Source organism: Vulpes vulpes, chromosome X, assembly GCF_048418805.1.
Source record: "Vulpes vulpes isolate BD-2025 chromosome X, VulVul3, whole genome shotgun sequence".
In the NCBI taxonomy this organism is placed as follows: domain Eukaryota; kingdom Metazoa; phylum Chordata; class Mammalia; order Carnivora; family Canidae; genus Vulpes; species Vulpes vulpes.
In genome coordinates, this window is record NC_132796.1 from 106,809,506 (window position 1) to 106,826,736 (window position 17,231).

General features: G+C 41.0%; 1 protein-coding gene across 10 annotated transcripts in view; it reads right to left on the reverse strand.

Annotated features, from left to right (window-relative positions):
• MCF2 (MCF.2 cell line derived transforming sequence) overlaps positions 1-17,231 on the reverse strand; it is a 118,671-nt gene that overhangs the window by 89,175 nt on the left and 12,265 nt on the right. For 7 of the 10 annotated variants that reach the window (XM_072744626.1, XM_072744632.1, XM_072744627.1 and 4 more), the window contains 2 exons: positions 12,239-12,410; positions 11,899-12,074 (listed from right to left, as the gene is read on the reverse strand). The exons of 2 other annotated variants lie outside the window; for them this stretch is intronic. In XM_072744626.1, the coding sequence (XP_072600727.1) occupies positions 11,899-11,905 (7 nt within the window). In that variant the 5' untranslated portion in view covers positions 11,906-12,074; positions 12,239-12,410. Of the gene's footprint in view, positions 1-11,898; positions 12,075-12,238; positions 12,411-17,231 lie in introns of those variants that run through there. One more of the 10 variants, XM_072744630.1, reaches the window with a different exon arrangement.

The following is a 17,231-nucleotide window of genomic DNA, read 5'->3' on the forward strand; positions in this document are numbered from 1 at the left end:
TACACCCAACATGGAGCTTGAACCCACAATTTTGAGGTCAAGAGTCGCACGCTCCACTGACCAAGCCAGCCAGGTGTCCCTGTAAGCATTCTCATTTTATAGAAAGCATTTTTACTGTAGATTCTGGTGTATAACAGCAATAATTCCAATCCTTGAGCTTTATTTCACTGTGATACTCTCATGTACATTTATCCTTTCTCTGGGGTTTCTGTTCATATCAATAGAAGAAAACAAGTTTGAACCATGCTGCACACACTTCCCATTCTGTCTATGGCTTAAAGAGCTATGGCAAACAAAATGCTGCAAAGGGGAAATAACTCTATATTCTCAAGTTTTCCTAAAAATAAGAAGCAAAAATGGAGCTCAGATTAAAATAGAATAGAGGAAAGTGGGGGCACGTGGGTGGCTCCGTTGGTTAAACGTCTGCTTTCAGCTCAGGTCATGATCCCAGGGTCCTGGGATCGAGCCCGATGTTGGGCTCCCTGCTCAGCAGGAAGTCTGCTTCTCCCTCTGCCTCTGTCCCTCTCCTTGCTTGTGGGTTCCCTCTCTCACTCTCTTAAATAAATAAAATCATTTTAAAAATAAAATACTATACAAGGGAAAGTAATGGAAATGTCAACCAGAGGGATAACAGACTCTTCTATGGCCATCAACCTACTGCCACCACCAGCATGAAAACAGAGGGGAAACGTATCAGTTATGATTCATGATGCTTATCATTTGCTGATCACCTACTACTTATCAGGCTCAACATAGAGCACTTTCTATGCATTTGCTCTGATCTCAACAACAATCCTCCAAGATGGATATTAAAACCCTCACCTTACAGATGAGGAAACAGGCTTGGAGAAGCATCCATTCACATTTATTCATTCAAGAAATTCACACTAAGCAACTGTCAGGCACCAAGTACTGTTCATACCCACGGGAGAATCTAGTAGCTTTAGAAGAAGCTCTTACGGTATCATTTATTTGGTCCCCTAACCTTCTTCAGACAATCTAAAATCTGCCCTCAGAAGTATACTCAATTAGCTCTAATGCAAATTACTAACTAGATATGCCTCCATAACCTCCCATTTTCTTCCAGGAAGAGTTTTATTCCAAACTGTATCAAGAATGTTTATAAACAATCTTATGCAAGGAACTCCATCATTTTTACAGTTTGAAATCCTTAACAATGATGCTTACTTTTAGCAATCAACTCTTTGAAAGTTCCCTATTGCTGATGTGCAGAACTCAGATAAAATTAGGTTTTGAGTCCTAAATCCTGTTGCAAGCAGATGGGATTCTACGAGTGTAATTTTTCCCTTTCAGTGTGAAAGGCAAATACACTATCCATCTGTAAGCAGTAATGATTTAGCACGTGCAACAAACTGAAGTGCTGTCTTGACTTGTGTTATGCTTTAAAAAGTGGAATAAACAAAAGGGTGATTCTGAAACAATCACAAAATGAATTCCCATTACACCACAGAACAAACCATATCGTACTTTGTTCTGCAATAAAGGTACAGTATGAAAGACTCACATAATTCTGTACTAACAAAAGAAAACAAAGATTCATGCTAAATCCTCCTGCTAACAATGTGCTGGAGCCTCCTTCCAATCCACTATAATTCAATTCACCAAGCATCTACTGGTTTTTTATGTGTTCCTCTCTGCTGGGTGCTACAGACTGACTATTGGAACATAAACAGTGTCACACCTTAAAAAGCTTAAAAATTAAGAGAAGATATGACAATCGGCCATAAAATATAGTACACAGTATCTACTATAAGAGAAATATACAGTACAGGGCATGGGGGGTGAGATTATTGCATCTAAATTGAGCAAGTGAGAAAAAGGAAAGTTTCATAGATGATGTGACATCTGAGCTGGGCCTTGAGAACTGATTAGGATTCAAATAGATGGGACAGGGGAACAGAGGACATTCCAAGTGCCAATGCAGGAGTTGGTGAAGGCATTGGGGCCTATATGTAGCCTGATGTGATTTAAGCTGAGGGCATGGGATAGTCCAGCCATAGCTAGAAAGCAAGACTAGAAGCAAAAAGTGGAGAACTCTGCATGCTTCCGGAAGAGGTGAGCAGTCTTCTGAAATGCTTCTGATCGAGGATCATTGACTTAGCACAAAGATATTTTCCAAGCAGGCAATTCTTGTAATACCACAGCAGGGATACAGAAACTGGTAGATTCCATAATCAATTAGCTACTAACCTATGGTAGAACCTCAGACAATTCACTGAAGGTCCACATGACGCAGGTTGTTTATAAGCATCTACACAACAAAATGAGTGGGAAGAGAAAGGTAAGTGAAAGTCCCTCTTTGGTGTGTTATAAACTCCAGATAAAACTTGATTTGTATACTATTCTAAAATGCTTATTTTTTTTCACTGTTGACATTTTTAAAATCTAGAGATATCTTAGCTTCGCCATCACATTTTCATTTTCCCATCCCAAACAAACCGTGAGAGACTCTTAACTCTTGGAAACAAACTAAGGGTTATTGGAGGGGAGTCTGGTGGGAGGGTGGCATAACTGGGTGATGGCATTCAGGAGGGCACGTGATGGGATATGGAATTGATGAATTATTAAACTCTACATCTGAAACTAATGAGGTACTAAATGTTGGCTAACTGAATTTGAATTATTTTTAAAAACCCTATATTTGGGATCCCTGGGTGGCGCAGCGGTTTGGCGCCTGCCTTTGGCCCAGGGCGCGATCCTGGAGACCCGGGATCGAATCCCACATCGGGCTCCCGATGCATGGAGCCTGCTTCTCCCTCTGCCTGTGTCTCTGCCTCTCTCTCTCTCTCTCTGTGTGTGACTATCATAAATAAATAAAAAAAAAACCCTATATTAAGTATCTTAACATATCAATTACAATCATGAAAAGAAAAAATAAGAAATTACAAAATAAATTCCCAACCTCTTTGTGCTTGAGATAAATAAACACACACATACACACACACACACATCTTTAGATTTCATGACTATCATTTAATTTTTTTTAAGTAGGCGCCATGCACAATGTAAGACTTAAACTCGCAGCCCTGACAGATCGAGTCAGATGCTCTACTGACTGAGCCACCCAGGTGTCCCAACAACAGTCATTTTAGATGTCATATAGTACAAGGTAATGTGGTATGATAAGAAATCAAAACTGTCCATTCAATATGATGTCAACTATATACTTCAATGTTAATAGGGTTTTTCCTCTGGACCATAAAATTCACTTTGGGGGCATATTTTCAACATTTCTTTTGTAATGATCAAGTTCACTTTTTTTTAAGACTATTTTTTGAGACTATTTTTTAAGAGCAGTTTTACGTTTACAGCAAAACTGAGGGGAAAATAGAATATAGAATACATATATAGTCTATTTATATATATAAATATATATAAATACGTATTCCTACGTATGCAGTCTTTCCCATTGTCAACATCCTGGACCAGAGTGGTACATGTCACAGATGAGAGGACTAAACTGACACATCATTATCAATTGATTTTTAACAAAGACAAGAAAATTCAACGAGGAAAGAATACTCTTCAACAAATGATGATGGGACAACAGGATATCCACATTCAAAAGAATGAAGTTGGGGGGAAAAAAAGAATGAAGTTAGATTCCTACCTTACACCATATACATAAATTAACTCAGATCAAATTTTGAAACATAAGATCTAAAACAATACAATTCTTAAAGTATAGGAATAAGTCTTTGGGGGGGCAGGCAAGCTGGCAGAGGAGCAGGGTCCCCAAGTCACCTGTCCCCACCAACTTACCTAGATAACTTCCAAACCATCCTGAACACCTAGAAGCTGACCTGAAATTTAAAGAGAGAACAGCTGGAACACTACAGAGAGAAGAGTTTGCGCTTCTTCTAACAAGGTAAGAAGATGGAAAAAAAAAAAAGAATCCAGTGGGGGAGGGGTGTCTGCAAGGAGCCTCAGGACAGGGGATCCGTGCCCCAAGAAGCAGGAACTTTGACTCCACCCCTCCCCCGACTATTGCAGGGAAACCAGGCAGGATCCCAGTAGGGGACTAAACCACAAGAAGAAATTTGAAAGGATTTCAAACACGTGAAGGTTAAGGTCCATCCTGCTAAAAGATGAAAGGGTCAGCCAGGAAATAAAGGAAGAATTAAAAAGGTTCATGGAAACTAATGAGAATGAAGATACAACCGTTCCAAATCTTTGGGATAGAGCAAAAGCAGTCCTGAGGGGGAAATACATCGCAATACAAGCATCCATCCAAAAACTGGAAAGAACTCAAATATAAAAGCTAACCTTGCACCTAAAGGAGCTGGAGAAAAAAAACAGCAAATAGATCCTACACCCAGCAGAAGAAGAGAGTTAATAAAGATTTGAGCAGAACTCAACGAAATCGAGACCAGAAGAACTGTGGAAGAGATCAACAAAAGCAGGAGTTGGTTCTTTGAAAGAATTAATAAGATAGATAAACCATCAGCCAGCCTTACTAAAAAGAAGAGAGAGAAGACTCAAATTAATAAAATCATGAATGAGAAAGGAGAGATCACCACCAACACCAAGGAAATACAAACGATTTTAAAAACATATTATGAACAGCTGTACGCCAATAAATTAGGAAATCTAGAAGAAATGGACGCATTTCTGGAAAACCACAAACTACCAAAACTGGAACAGGAAGAAAGAGAAAACCTGAACAGGCCGATAACCAGGGAGGAAATTGAAGCAGTCATCAAAAACCTCCCAAGACACAAAAGTCCAGGGCCAGATGGCTTCCCAGGGGAATTCTAGCAAACGTTTAAACGTTTAAAGAAGAAACCATACCTATTCTACTAAAGCTGTTCTGAAGATAGGAAGGGATGGAGTACTTCCAAACTCATTCTATGAGGCCAGCATCACCTTAATTCCAAAATCAGACAAAGACCCCACCAAAAAGGAGAATGATAGACCAATATCCCTGATGAACACATATGCAAACATTCTCAACAAGGTACTAGCCAATAGGATAGTGCATAAAGAAGATTATTCACCATGACCAAGCGGGATTTATCCCCAGGATGCAAGGCTGGTTCAACACTCGTAAAGCAATCAGCGTGATAGGTCATATTAACAAAAGAAAAACAAGAACCATACGATCCTCTTCATAGATGCAGAGAAAGCATTTGACAAAATACAGCATCCATTCTTGATCAAAACTCTTCAGAGTGTAGGGATAGAGGGAACATTCCTCAGCATCTTAAAAGCCATCTACAAAAAGCCCACAGCAAATATCATTCTCAATGGGGAAACACTGGGAGCCTTTCCTCTAAGATCCCAAAACAGGGATTCCCACTCTCACCACTGCTATTCAACATAGCACTAGAAGTCCTAGCCTCAGCAATCAGGCAACAAAAAGAAATAAAAGGCATTCAAATTGGCAAAGAAGAAGTCAAACTCTCCTTCTTCGCAGATGACATGATACTGTACACAGAAACCCCAAAAGACTCCACCACAAGATCACTAGAACTCGTGCAGCAATTCGGCAGTGTGGCAGGATACAAAATCAATACCCAGAAGTCAGTGGCATTTCTATACACTAACAATGAAACTGAAGAAAGAGAAATTAAGGAGTCAATCCCATTTACAATTGCACCCAAAAGCATAAGATACCTAGGAATAAACCTAACCAAAGAGGTAAAGGATCTATACCCTAGAAACTACAGAACACTTCTGAAAGACACTGAGGAAGACACAAAGAGATGGAAAAATATTCCATGCTCATGGATTGGCAGAATTAATATTGTGAAAATGTCAACATTACCCAGGGCAATTTACACATTTAATGTAATCTCTATCAAAATACCATGGACTTTCTTCAGAAAAGAGTTGGAACAAATCATCTTAAGATTTGTGTGGAATCAGAAAAGACCCTGAATAGCCAGGGGAATATTGAAAAAGAAACCCATAGCTGGGGGCATCACAATGCCATATTTCAGGTTGTACTACAAAGCTGTGATCATCAAGACAGTGTGGTACTGGCACAAAAACAGACACATAGATCAATGGAACAGAATAGAGAATCCAGAAATGGGCCCTCAACTCTATGGTCAACTAATATTCGACAAAGCAGGAAGACCATCCACTGGAAAAAGGACAGTCTCTTCAATTAATGGTGCTGGGAAAATTGGACAGCCACATGCAGAAGAATGAAACTAGGCCATTCTCTTACACCAGACATGAAGATAAACTCAAAATGGATGAAAGATCTAAATGTGAGACAAGAATCCATTAAAATCCTAGAGGAGAACACAGGCAACACCCTTTTTGAACTTGGCGACAGCAACTTCTTGCAAGATACATCTATGAAGGCAAGAAAGACAAAAGGAAAAACGAACTACTGGGACTTGATCAAGATAAGAAACTTCTTTCCAGCAAAAGAAACAGTCAACAAAACTCAAAGACAACCTACAGAATGGGAGAAGATATTTGCAAATGACGTATCAGATAAAGGGCTAGTATCCAAGATCTATAAAGAACTTATTAAACTCAACAGCAAAGAAACAAACAATCCAATCATGAAATGGGCAAAAGACATGAACACAAATCTCACAGAGGAAGACATAGACATGGCCAACACGCACATGAGAAAATGCTCCGCATCACTTGCCATCAGGGAAATACAAATCAAAACCACAATGAGATACCACCTCACCCCAGTGAGAATGGGGAAAATTAACAAGGCAGGAAACAACAAATGTTGGAGAGGATGTGGAGAAAGGGGAACCCTCTTGCACTGTTGGTGGGAATGTGAACTGGTACAGCCACTCTGGAAAACTGTCTGGAGGTTCCTCCAAGAGTTTAAAATAGAGCTACCCTATGACCCAGCAATTGCACTGCTGGGGATTTACCCCAAAGATTCAGATGCAATGAAACGCCGGGACACCTGCACCCCGATGTTTACAGTAGCAATGTCCAAAACAGCCCAACTGTGCGTGGAAGGAGCCTCAGTGTCCATCGAAAGATGAATGGATAAAGAAGCTGTGGTCTGTGTATACAATGGAATATTCCTCAGCCATTAGAAATGCAAATACCCACCATTTGCTTCAACGTGGATGGAACTGGAGGGTATTATGCTGAGTGAAATAAGTCAATCGGAGAAGGACAAACAGGATATGGTCTCATCCATTTGGGGAATATAAAAAATAGTGAAATGGAATAATGGGGAAAGGAGAGGGAAATATCAGTGAGGGTGACAGACCATGAGAGACTCCTAACTCTGGGAAACAAACAAGGGGTGGTGGAAGGGGAGGTGGAAGGGGGGGGGTGACTGGGTGACAGGCACTGAGGGGGGCACTTGACGGGATGAGCACTGGGTGTTATGGTATATGTTGGCAAATTGAACTCCAATTAAAAAATATACAAAAAATAAAAAATTTTAAAAATTAAAAATAAATCTTTGGGACTTTGCATTAAGCAAAACCTTCATGTATATATATGGCATCAAAATCACAAGCAATTGTGATTTGCTTTTGTCAAAATTTAAACTTTTGTACTTCAAAAGACACTAACAAGAAAGTGAAGACAATCCACAGAATGGGAGAATGTATTTGCAAATCATTTATCTGTTAAGGAATATGTATCTAGAATACATAAGGAACACTTACTAAACAATAATAATACAAATAACACAACTAAAAATGGGCAAAGGATTTGAATACATATTTCCAAAGAAGATATAAAAATGGCCAATAAGGGATCCCTGGGTGGCGCAGCGGTTTGGCGCCTGCCTTTGGCCCAGGGCGTGATCCTGGAGACCCGGGATCGAGTCCCACGTCGGGCTCCTGGTGCATGGAGCCTGCTTCTCCCTCTGCCTGTGTCTCTGCCTCTCTCTCTCTCTCTCTCTCTGTGTGTGTGACTATCATAAATTTAAAAAATGGCCAATAAGATCATGCAAAGATGCTTGACATCATTTAGTCATTATGGACATGCCTATCAAGACCACAATGAAATACCACTTTACACTCATAAAAAAAAAAACGGACAATTACAAGTGTTAGCAAGTATGTGGACAAATTAGATGCCTCATACACTGTTCATGGGAATATATAATGGTTTAGCCCCTGTGAAAAACAGTTGTGCAATTCCTCAAAAAGCTAAATGGAGAGTTAGCATATGACCTTGCACTTTTACTTCTAGGTGTATACCCCACCACATGAAAACAGGGGTGCCTGCCTGGCTCAGTCGATGGCATGTGCAACTCTTGATCTTGGGGTGTGTGTTCAAACCCCAAGTTAGGTGTAAAGATTATGTAAAAATAAAATCTTTTAAAACATGAAAGAACACAAATATCCATCAACTGAAGAATGGATAAACAAAATGCGGTATATCCATACAATGGAAGATTATTTGGCAATAACGTAATGAAGGGCTGACACCTGCTACAGTATGGATAGATCTTCAAAATATTTTACTAAATGAAAGAAGTCACAAATTTTATTATTTCATCTATATGAAATATTCAGAATAGGCAGAGAGAGAGAGAAAGAGAAAATAGATTCACGATAGCTTATGGCTGGGGAAATGGGGCATTTGGAGGCATGATGGCAGAAGGGTACAGAGCTTCTTTTAGGAATGATGAAATGTCCTAAAACTGATTGCAGTGATGGCTACACAAGTCTGTGAATGTGCTAAAAACACTGAATTTTACACTTCAAATGGGAAAATTGTGGGGCAAGTGAATTGTATCTCAATAAAACCTACAAAAAAGAAACGAACGGAATAATTAGTATTTGTAAGAAAATGTTCATTGGAATAAAGGATGCACCTTTGCTCCTTCTCCTTCCTAAGGACTATTTAACCATGAAAAACAAATATAATAAAACTCATCTTTTGGAAATACATGTTAGGGGATCCCTTGGTGGCTCAGCGGTTTGGGGCCTGCCTTTGGCCCAGGGCATGGTCCTGGAGTCCCAGGATCGAGTCCCACATCAGGCTCCCTGCATGGAGCCTGCTTCTCCCTCTGCCTGTGTCTCTGCCTCTCTCTCTCTCTCTCTGTGTCTCTCATGAATAATAAATAAATCTTTTAAAAAATGGAAATACATGTTAGGGAAAAAAAAGATGAAGGTTATGCATAAAGATAAACCATAATGACACGGTGGCTATACTTGGGTTTTATCTTGGGTGATGTATCCATATAAAATTCTGATTTTTTTCACAAAAATATTTCTTATAGAGGTAATATAGTACATTATTTCTGAGTATATGCTCCAGGGACAAAGTGCCTGGATTCCAATTTCAGCTCTAGCACTTGCAAGTTGTATGACCTTAGACAATCTGCTTCAACAGGTGCCTCAGTTTCCTTTATTGGTAAAAGGGGGAAAATGATAGTACCTGTTTCACAGGGTTATTGTAATGAGTAAATTTCTCAATACAAAGACTTGGAACAGGGCCTAGGATATGGTAAGTGCTCAATAAATGTTAAATTGTTAAAGAATTAAGAAAAAAGAACATTGTAATGTTAAAGATTTAGTGCACAAGTGAGCATTTAGGAAGCGGCAGACAATGATGAGAATTAGCAGTATGGTTCTGCAAAGACTTAAATTCTCACCTTCCCCAGTCACAAGGGCACTAGAGCCAGAATACCACTTCCATTTTTTTTAAGATTTTATTTATTCATGAGAGACACAGAGAGAGAGGCAGAGACCCAGGCAGAGGAAGAAGCAGGCTCCCTGCAGGGAACCCAATGTGGGATTCAATCCCAGGACCCTGGGATCATGACCTGAGCTGAAGGTAGATGCTCAATGACTGGGGCCCTACCACCTCTATCTTTTAGACAATCTGCAGATAGGGGAATAATAGGTCATGGTTCCCTGTCTTCATCTCAGGTCTTGATACAAGGAAATCCCTAAAATCTCATCTTTGAACATAAAAACTTCTTTCAGGACACCTGGGTGGCTAAGTCAGTTAAGCATCTGCCCGGGGCTCAGGTCATGATCCCAGGGTCATAGGATTGAGCCCTGAGTCAAGCACCCTGAGCCGTGGAGTCAAGCCCCGTGTTGGGTTCCACGCTCAGCGTGGAGTCTGCTTAGGACCCTTTCTCCCTCTCCCTCTGCCCCTCCCCCCACTCATGCTCTCGTCCTCACCCTCTCCCTCTCTCTCCTCTCACAAATAAACAAAATCTTATAAAAAATAAAACTTGAACTTTCAAGTTTAAAAAACACAGAGGAGGGCAGCCCTGGTGGCTCAGCGGTTTAGGGCCACCTTCAGCCCAGGGCATGATCCTGGAGACCCGGGATCGAGTCTCGCATCGGGCTCCCTGGATGAAGCCTGCTTCACCCTCTGCCTGCATCTCTGCCTATCTCTCTCTCTCTGTGTTTGTGTCTCGTGAATAAATAAAGAAAATCTTAAACACACACACACACACACACACACACAGAGGATCTTCCCTTATTGATAACATAGGGAACTAAAAATCCTGAAAAACCTTCCTGCTGCAAAACACAAAAGCATGGTGGGAAAAATGAAATTAAATTTTGTTTCAAATGTATGGATAAACTGGCAGGAAGACAAGGAAATCCTCAGAGGCTAAAACCATTGCAAGGGTGCATATCCCGAGAGAGGAGCCAACTGGCATCTGGCATCTGGCAGTTCCCGGGTGACTTAGAACTTGGTTTGAATGGTCATGCGCTAGTGAAGATTCAAAGCCTACAGCATTGGGAATCAGATCAGAGAAAACACAGAATTTCTGTACCACCTGTGGATAGCATAGAACTTCTTATATAAACAGAATACAAGTGGTACAAAGCCTAAAAGACCAATAATTTAGGCTACATTAAAATCAAAATTAAAAAAAAAAACAAACAAAAATCAAAATTTTCTTTCATCAAAAGGCATCGTAGGGATCCCTGGGTGGCGCAGCGGTTTGGCGCCAGCCTTTGGCCCAGGGCGCGATCCTGGAGACCCCGGATCGAATCCCACATCAGGCTCCCGGTGCATGGAGCCTGCCTTCTCCCTCTGCCTGTGTCTCTGCCCTTCTCTCTCTCTCTCTCTCTCTCTCTCTCTCTCTCTGTGACTATCATAAATAAATAAAAATTTAAAAAAAAAAAAACAAAAAAAAAAAACAAAAGGCATCGTAAAGAAAATGATGAGCTAAGCCATAAATCATGTGCAGATATTTGCAAAGCATACAGTGAAAAGCAAATGGCATCAAGGATATGTGAAAGATTAGAAGTCAGTAAAAAAAAAAAAAAAAAAGACAAATCACTCCATAGAAAAGTGAAAAGAATTAACACAAACAGGCATTTCACAAAGAAGAAACATTTAAAAAGATCCTTGATTGCATTTGTAATGTGTGAAATGGAAATCTCAAGGACAATAAGATAATCTTTTATCCCAACCACTTAAGTAACAATTTTTAAAAATCAGCATTGGCAAGCACCTAAATTGTGCGACAATAGGAGCACAGATAGGTTTGGGCTTTGGCCTGGCCTCACTCAGATTTTTCTCATGAAGCATGCATTTTTGAAAGACCACCTTAACAATTGTTTTAGTGCTTAATGGTAAGAGAACAAATCAGGCGGAGTTTTTACCCTGATAGAGCTGGAGGGTAATTACAATGACTTGATACAGTCTAAAATGGAAGACAAAAAAAATCAGTGAGACGGGGCAACAGAGACCAAAGGAACTCTGAGGTTGCTTTAAAGACATGTATAGGGTCGCCTGGGTGGCTCAGCGGTTGAGCGCCTGCCTTCAGCCCAGGGCCTGATCCTGGGGTCCCGGGATCAAGTCCCACATCGGGCTCCCTGCATGGAGCCTGCTTCTCCCTCTGCCTGGGTCTGTGTCTCTCATGAGTAAATAAATAAAATCTTTTTAAAAAATAAAGACACGTATAATGTCATATCAAACATTTGGAAGCGTGACCTGAGTACCTACTATGCATTCAACGTCGTCTGACCACTGGATTTACACAGCACATAATAATCAGTAGGTTCCAATTCGGGGAAGACCGTCCACAGATCTCGCTTGTCCTCAGATACTCAACCTTTTAATCGTGCTTGGAAGGAAGGAAGCGTGGGACGATTTTACCCCCAGTAGCACGAAGTGGAACTCTAGGGGAAGATGGGAAATGGAAAGAAGGAATGAGAGGAGGAAGGAAAGAAGAGGAATACAAAACAGGAATCCACATTTCAACACGTTAGGCCTCGTTCGTGTATCTATCAGCCACTCTCATCACTCTATTTCTTCTTTCAACAAACCTTTGTTAGATTCCTACCTTGTGCCAGGCTCCACGCAGTGCTGGGGACGCAGAAATCAGTTAGGACACTGGCCTGGATCCCACAGGGCTCTTCTCGGAGCAGGAAGCAGTTAGAGCCCAGAGTGGGGAGTTAAACAGAATTGAGCCCAGGGTGCTGGGAGCACACTGAGAAAGGACATCCAGCACTAGACTGATAAAACAGATCACATGTAAGAAGATAAGAAAATAAAACCACAAACAATTGGTTTGATGCCCTAACCTATGCTGAATGGTATCTCTTGGGACTTGGGCAGCCCGGGTGGCTCAGCGGTTTAGTGCTGCCTCCAGCCCAGGGCCTGATCCTGGAGATCCAGGATCAAGTCCTGCATTGGGCTCCCTGCATGGAGCCTGCTTCTCCCTCTGCCTGTGTCTGTGCCTCTGTGTGTGTGTGTCTCTTATGAATAAATACATAAAATCTTTAAAAGAAAATATCTCTTGGGACTCAATATCAGCATATGAGTTTCAGGTTATGACTCTATGTTATCTAAGATCTATGGCCTCTGACCTGCTTCCGAGAACCACCCGGCAGCAGGCTGCCTCACCTTGTCACGGGTCAGACAGACCTGTGGGTGCTGCAAATGAAAGGAAACTTCATTTCTGTGATTTTTGCAAACACCGATGTTCATGTGTTTATTATGTGCCCACATATAGTACACAAATGTGAAATTTTTAAGTATTGCAGTTAAATTGGCTCGTTTTGAAAGCTTCCTCTTCCATTTCTAAGATCACTTATAAAGTCAACATGCAGTAAAAAGAAGCCCACAGTGACAGGAAAAAGGTAAAAACTGCAGTATGGAGCCTCTTCTTACTCTTCGAGCACTAAAGCTCTTTGGTGTATCCTAAAATTTGATCATGTATCCTAACATTTGCAGCCCCTTCCTTAGTCAACTGCACTCAAAAAAGTAATGAAAGAGAACAAATTTACAGTCCCCAGAAATTGACATCAATCTTTGCTGATGCCAGGACTACGGTAAAAGTGCTTTTTTTTTTTTTTTTGAAAGTGCTTTTAAAAATGTATTGGCATCATCAAAACTATACAATTGTTATAAAAAATAAATGTCTTTGAGGGACACCTGGCTGGCTCCATCAGCAGAGCATGCGGCTCTGGACCTCGGGGTTGTGAGTTTGAGCCCCACGTTGGGTGTAGAGATTACTTACAAATAAAATCTTTGAAAATAAATGTCTTTGAGAATTAGTTTCCTTGGATACTTCTGAAAGCACAGTTACACAAAACCTCATTATACAACTGTAAATGTTCCAATGTATTCCTTAACAAAAGAAATTTGGGGAAAAGGCATGTAAATCAAAGGAGCATCATCACTCTGTTCATCCAAATTCGATTCAGTACCCACAGTGCAAGTGATCAAGGAGATGTTTGGACGTGAGCTGAAAGACAAAATTTGACGACCCAACCACTACAGCCACTGCCACCACTAGATAATTCTGAATATGCTAGCTTAGCGATAGGTAAATGTTAGCACTAGACTCCTTTAAAATTTTTCTTTTAACTTCAGGCCTTTCGAAAGCAGCTATTTAAAGCACAAACTATAAAAGTAGACAAGATGACCCACTAATGTCAGAACTCACAATATCCATGTAAACATACAACTGAATGCCAGATCTCCTATTCCATGGCTATTCATCTCTTCTTGGGTTCAGAAAATCTAATTTTCAAACACACAGCATCCGCAATGGTAAACCCAATTAAAATTACTTACTTTAGCTTATAAGGCACACAGAAGAACACACAACATCTGTTAATGGTCCTTGGACTATGTTAACTAAGGAAGCAAACCTGACCCTCTTTTGTAAACTGTCAAGTGCAAAATGGCAAATAAAACTGGGCTGGCTGCTGCTTTTTGCTGTGATTAATCACATGATTCAGCTTGCAAATGTGAACTCAAAGATGTCACTCAAATGCACATATTACTTTTAAGTGTCATCAAAGAGCCAAAGAATATCTAATCATACCATTTCATTTTAAATAGAGGAATTATTATTTAAAATCATTCCCTATGGTTTTTCTTATCAGACTGTATATTGAACAGCTGAACAGCTAATGCTTCAACTCAACAGTGGCACAATGGTGCAAATGAAGGCTTGAGGAAGAGAAGACCCAGTGTCCCCGATTGTGCAGCGAACTGTCCAGCTGACAGCAGCAGCAGATGCTGACCTAGCCAAAGTATATTTGAAAAGGCAAAAAGAAAGAAGAAAGAAAGAAAGAAAGAAAGAAAGAAAGAAAGAAAGAAAGAAAGAAAGAAAGAAAAGGCAACTAACCACTACCAGACCATACTTTCTGACCACAAAGTTATTTAAAATTAATATTCCAGTAGCATCTACAAGCATTCTATTTTGCCTAGACGCTTTACAAAGAGAGTCATTAGCAACTTACTAAAAATGAAGTCAGTATATTATATTATAATGCATATGAAATACTTATATAACATATATACACATATACATATCCAAAAAATATATATGTAACTTAATTTTAAAACTTGATTTCTGTGGCACCTGGGTGGCTCAGTCGGTTAAGTGTCTGCTTTGGGCTCAGGTCATGATGCCTGGGGCCTGGGATAGAGACCCCGTTGAGTTCCCTGCTCTGTGGGGGATCTGCTTCTCCCTGTCCCTCTGCCTCTCCCCTTGCTCGTTCTCTCGTTCTCTCTCTCTCTCCCTCTCTGAAATAAAATATTTAAAAATAAATAAAATAAAATAAAATAAAACTTGATTTCCAGTGAAGAAAATGTCACATTGGGGATCCCTGGGTGGCTCAGAGGTTTTGCACCTGCCTTGGGCCCAGGGCGTGATCCTGGGGACCCAGGATCGAGTCCTAAGTCGGGCTCCCTGCATGGAGCCTGCTTCTCCCTCTGCCTGTGTCTCTGCCTCTCTCTCTCTCTCTGTCTGTCTCTCATGAATAAATAAGTAAAATGTTGTGTTAAAAAAAAAAAAAACAAAAGAAAGAATGTATCATTCTCAGGCACCTGGGTGGCTCAGTGGTTGAGCGTCTGCCTTTGGCTCAGGACATGATCCCAGGGTCCTGGAATCGAGTCTGACATTGGGGTCCCTGCAGGGAGCCTGGTTCATCCCTCTGTCTGTGTCTCTGTCTCTGTGTGTGTGTCTCTCATGAATAAATAAAATCTTTATTAAAAAAAAAAGCACATCATTCTCAAAAACAACAGCTTCTCCATGGGTTTACTTAAACTATGAGCCCACTGAGACAAAACTGGACAAATGCTTTCTTTGTGCCGAAAAGATGCAGCAGCCTCTTTGTGCTCTATGAAAGGAAAAGGTTTAAATAACACAACAGAATGGTTTCATGTATTCTGCTGCCTCTACTCTTTGCATCAAAAATTTCATGAGGGCCACCTGGGTGGCTCAGTGGTTGAGTGTCTCTGCCTCTCTCTCTGCCTCTCTCTGTATCTCTCATGAATAAATAAATAAAATCTTTAAAAAAAATTTTTCATAATGAAATCATTTAAAAATAAACACATTCACATGTAAGCCACCGATCAACATACAGGGTATAATCCTGGTTTGGTAATATATGTAGATATACGGGGATTCTTTAATTGTTCTCACCAGTTAGAAGTAAGCTCCCTGAAGGCAGGGATTTTTGTCTGTTTTGTTTACTGAAATGTCCGAACAGTGTCTAGCCCATAGAAGGTGATAAATAAATGTTTATTGAATTGAATAGATATATCTATGTCCATAAAAATTTTCCTATGGCTACAACCCAGAACTGTTAGTAGTGCTTTCCTCCAGAGTAGGACTGGGCTAGGCACGAGGGTGACTTTCATTTATTAGTTTATGGGCATATGTTGTTTAGACGTTTTACAAAGATCGTGTATAAATAATTTAATTTAAACCCGGGCGCCTGGTGGGCTCAGTCAGTGGAACACGCGACTCTTGATCTCAGGGTTCTGAGCTCAAACCCCACACTGGGTGTAGAAATTACTTAAAAAAGGAAAAGCTTGGGACGTCTGGGTGACTCAGTGGTTCAGCTATTTGCCTTTGGCTCAGGTTGTAACCCCTGAGTCCCAGGATCGAGTCCGGCATCAGGGTCCCTGCAGGGAGCCTGCTTCTCACTCTGCCTAGTCTCTGCCTCTCTGTGTCTCTCATAAATAAGTAAATAAAATCTTTTTTTAATTTTTTTAACTTATTTATTCATGAGAGAGAGAAAGAGAGAGAGAGAGGCAGAGACCCAGGCAGAGGAAGAAGCACGCTCCATGCAGAAGCCAGATGTGGGACTCGATCCCAAGACCCCAGGATCAGGCCCTGGGCTGAAGGCTGCACTAAACCGCTGAGCCACCCGGGCTGCCCCCAAAATCTTTAAAAAAAATTTCCCTCCATGTATTGGGTTTCTGAGTAATGAATTCCTGAGACTGTGATTGTCAGGCAGGCTGCCCAGCCAGTGGCAGCTCCTGCTGCTGTATTAGGAAAACTCGCCATCTCCATTGGGTGGTTTTTAATCGGAAGGGGATGTGGGGAGGATGGAAAAGCTTTCCATGGCCTTGCTCTGCATTGAACACCTACTGGAGACCAGGGAGACCCGAGCCAAAGGCAGATGCTCAACCACCAAGCCACCCAGGCGTCCCACAAGGTGGGAAATTTTGAGAGGCACTGAATCATTCCAGAAAGAGAACTACACATAGGTGGTGATTTGCTAGAAGTAAAAATAGGGATAAATCAATGTTTTTTTCCCCATCTTCAAGCAACAGCACAGCTGGCCTAAGCTTACCTGTCCAGGCCCTAAGGGTCTATTTCCTAAAAGGCATCTCCTGCTACAGGGACGTGGATCACATGCTGGACTGACACAAGATCTCGTTCAGCCTGGAAAGGTCTTTGTAGATTCCTAGTCAATGTGGTACCCAAAAGGGAGCAACTCACTTCCCAATGCTGCCCCATCCCGGTCCCACAGATCTGCATACCCAGTGCTGATTCACAAACACTAAGGCAATTGAGTTAGTGATTC